This window comes from Tupaia chinensis, unplaced genomic scaffold, assembly GCF_000334495.1.
Source record: "Tupaia chinensis unplaced genomic scaffold, TupChi_1.0 Scaffold000567_1, whole genome shotgun sequence".
NCBI lineage: Eukaryota > Metazoa > Chordata > Mammalia > Scandentia > Tupaiidae > Tupaia > Tupaia belangeri.
Window position 1 is genome coordinate 3,358,637 of NW_006160080.1, and position 1,316 is coordinate 3,359,952.

The 1,316-nt window shown below is 40.3% G+C and overlaps 1 protein-coding gene across 1 annotated transcript in view; it reads right to left on the bottom strand.

Annotated features, from left to right (window-relative positions):
• PHKA2 (phosphorylase kinase regulatory subunit alpha 2) overlaps positions 1-1,316 on the bottom strand; it is a gene marked incomplete in the record, with an annotated part of 84,256 nt that overhangs the window by 20,815 nt on the left and 62,125 nt on the right. The window contains 1 exon segment of the mRNA XM_027775475.1: positions 619-777. Within this exon segment, the coding sequence (XP_027631276.1) occupies positions 619-777 (159 nt within the window).

Sequence of the window (1,316 nt, forward strand, 5' to 3'; positions counted from 1 at the left end):
CACCTGCCCTATAACAAAATTCAAAAAAAAAAAAAAAAACCAGACAAAAAGATCCCAGCTAAATCCTTATCCCTATAATAAAAAGTCAATAGGTATAGAATCAAATTGGTGCATCAGAAGATGGCAGTATATACACATTATTTTAGAAATATGGAGATATCTAAATGCCAGAGAAAAAAGTCAAAAGTTGAAAGTAGGGGGAACCAGCAGTTAGCGTAATGGCTATGTCGCTGGATTCCCACATAGTCGACCGCAGTTCGCGTCCCGGACCCGGTGGCTTAAAACTCACGCCGGGCACGTGTGCGTACGTGCCCAAGATCCCAAGAGGAGAATGGAGGAGAAGGGATTGCGGCATGACCATCCCCCCTGGGGGGTGATTTCTCGCTTTCTGTCTCTATGTCTCTCTCTGTCTGTCTGGCGAGCGCACGCGCCCTATAGCAAAAACCTCTCAAAAAAAAAAAAAAAGTTGAAAGTAGTCATCTCTAAGTAGAATGGGGTGGTGCACTTTGCTGTCTTTTAGGATTCTTTAACATTTAAATACATCCATATGTTATTTTGATAAAGTAAGGTATTTTGGCAGGTAGAAAAGAGTTAATACTGTACATGGAATTTCCAAACCCTTTGCTTTTGCCATCACGGAAAGTATGTCCCGAGTGGAGTGGATGGCGCTGAAAACATGACAGTCTTCCATCTTCTTACAAAGAGGGGGCAGATAGCACTTCAAAGATGTGCTTTGCAGAAGGCTGTTGATATAGTGATCAAGTTCATCTTGGTTTTCTGTAATTAAAAAAGCAAGAATATGAGCCAACTGAAAACAGGTTGCGGAAATATCCTAAGCATACAATAGTGCGTGTTGTGTGCAGAATTGAGAAGATTTAGTGGGAGATAACATCTACATACAGATATTTGCATCTCCAGGCACCCCTGCAGAGTAAGTGAGATTTACAGAGATAAATATATGTATGTATAAATTTACGGTTAGGAAAAACATCACACCCAGAGAAGAAAATACAGGTCGAGGTAGTGTTTACATCGCATCACCCCAAGATGATCTGAATAATACATTAAGACCACATGAAGTACAACAGCCACATTCAGGCTTTCTGTTTTATTTATTTTTTAAAGAACTGTTTTATTGGGGCTGGCAGATGGTGTAGTGGTTAAGGTGCTAGACTCCCACATGGCTGATAGCGGTTTGAGTCCCGGACCTGGTGGCTTGCTTTCTCACTTTTGCACGCTCTCTCTCTGTCTCTGTCCCTCTCTGGTCAAATTATACAATAAGTAAATAAATAAATAAAGTTTAAAAATAATTATTT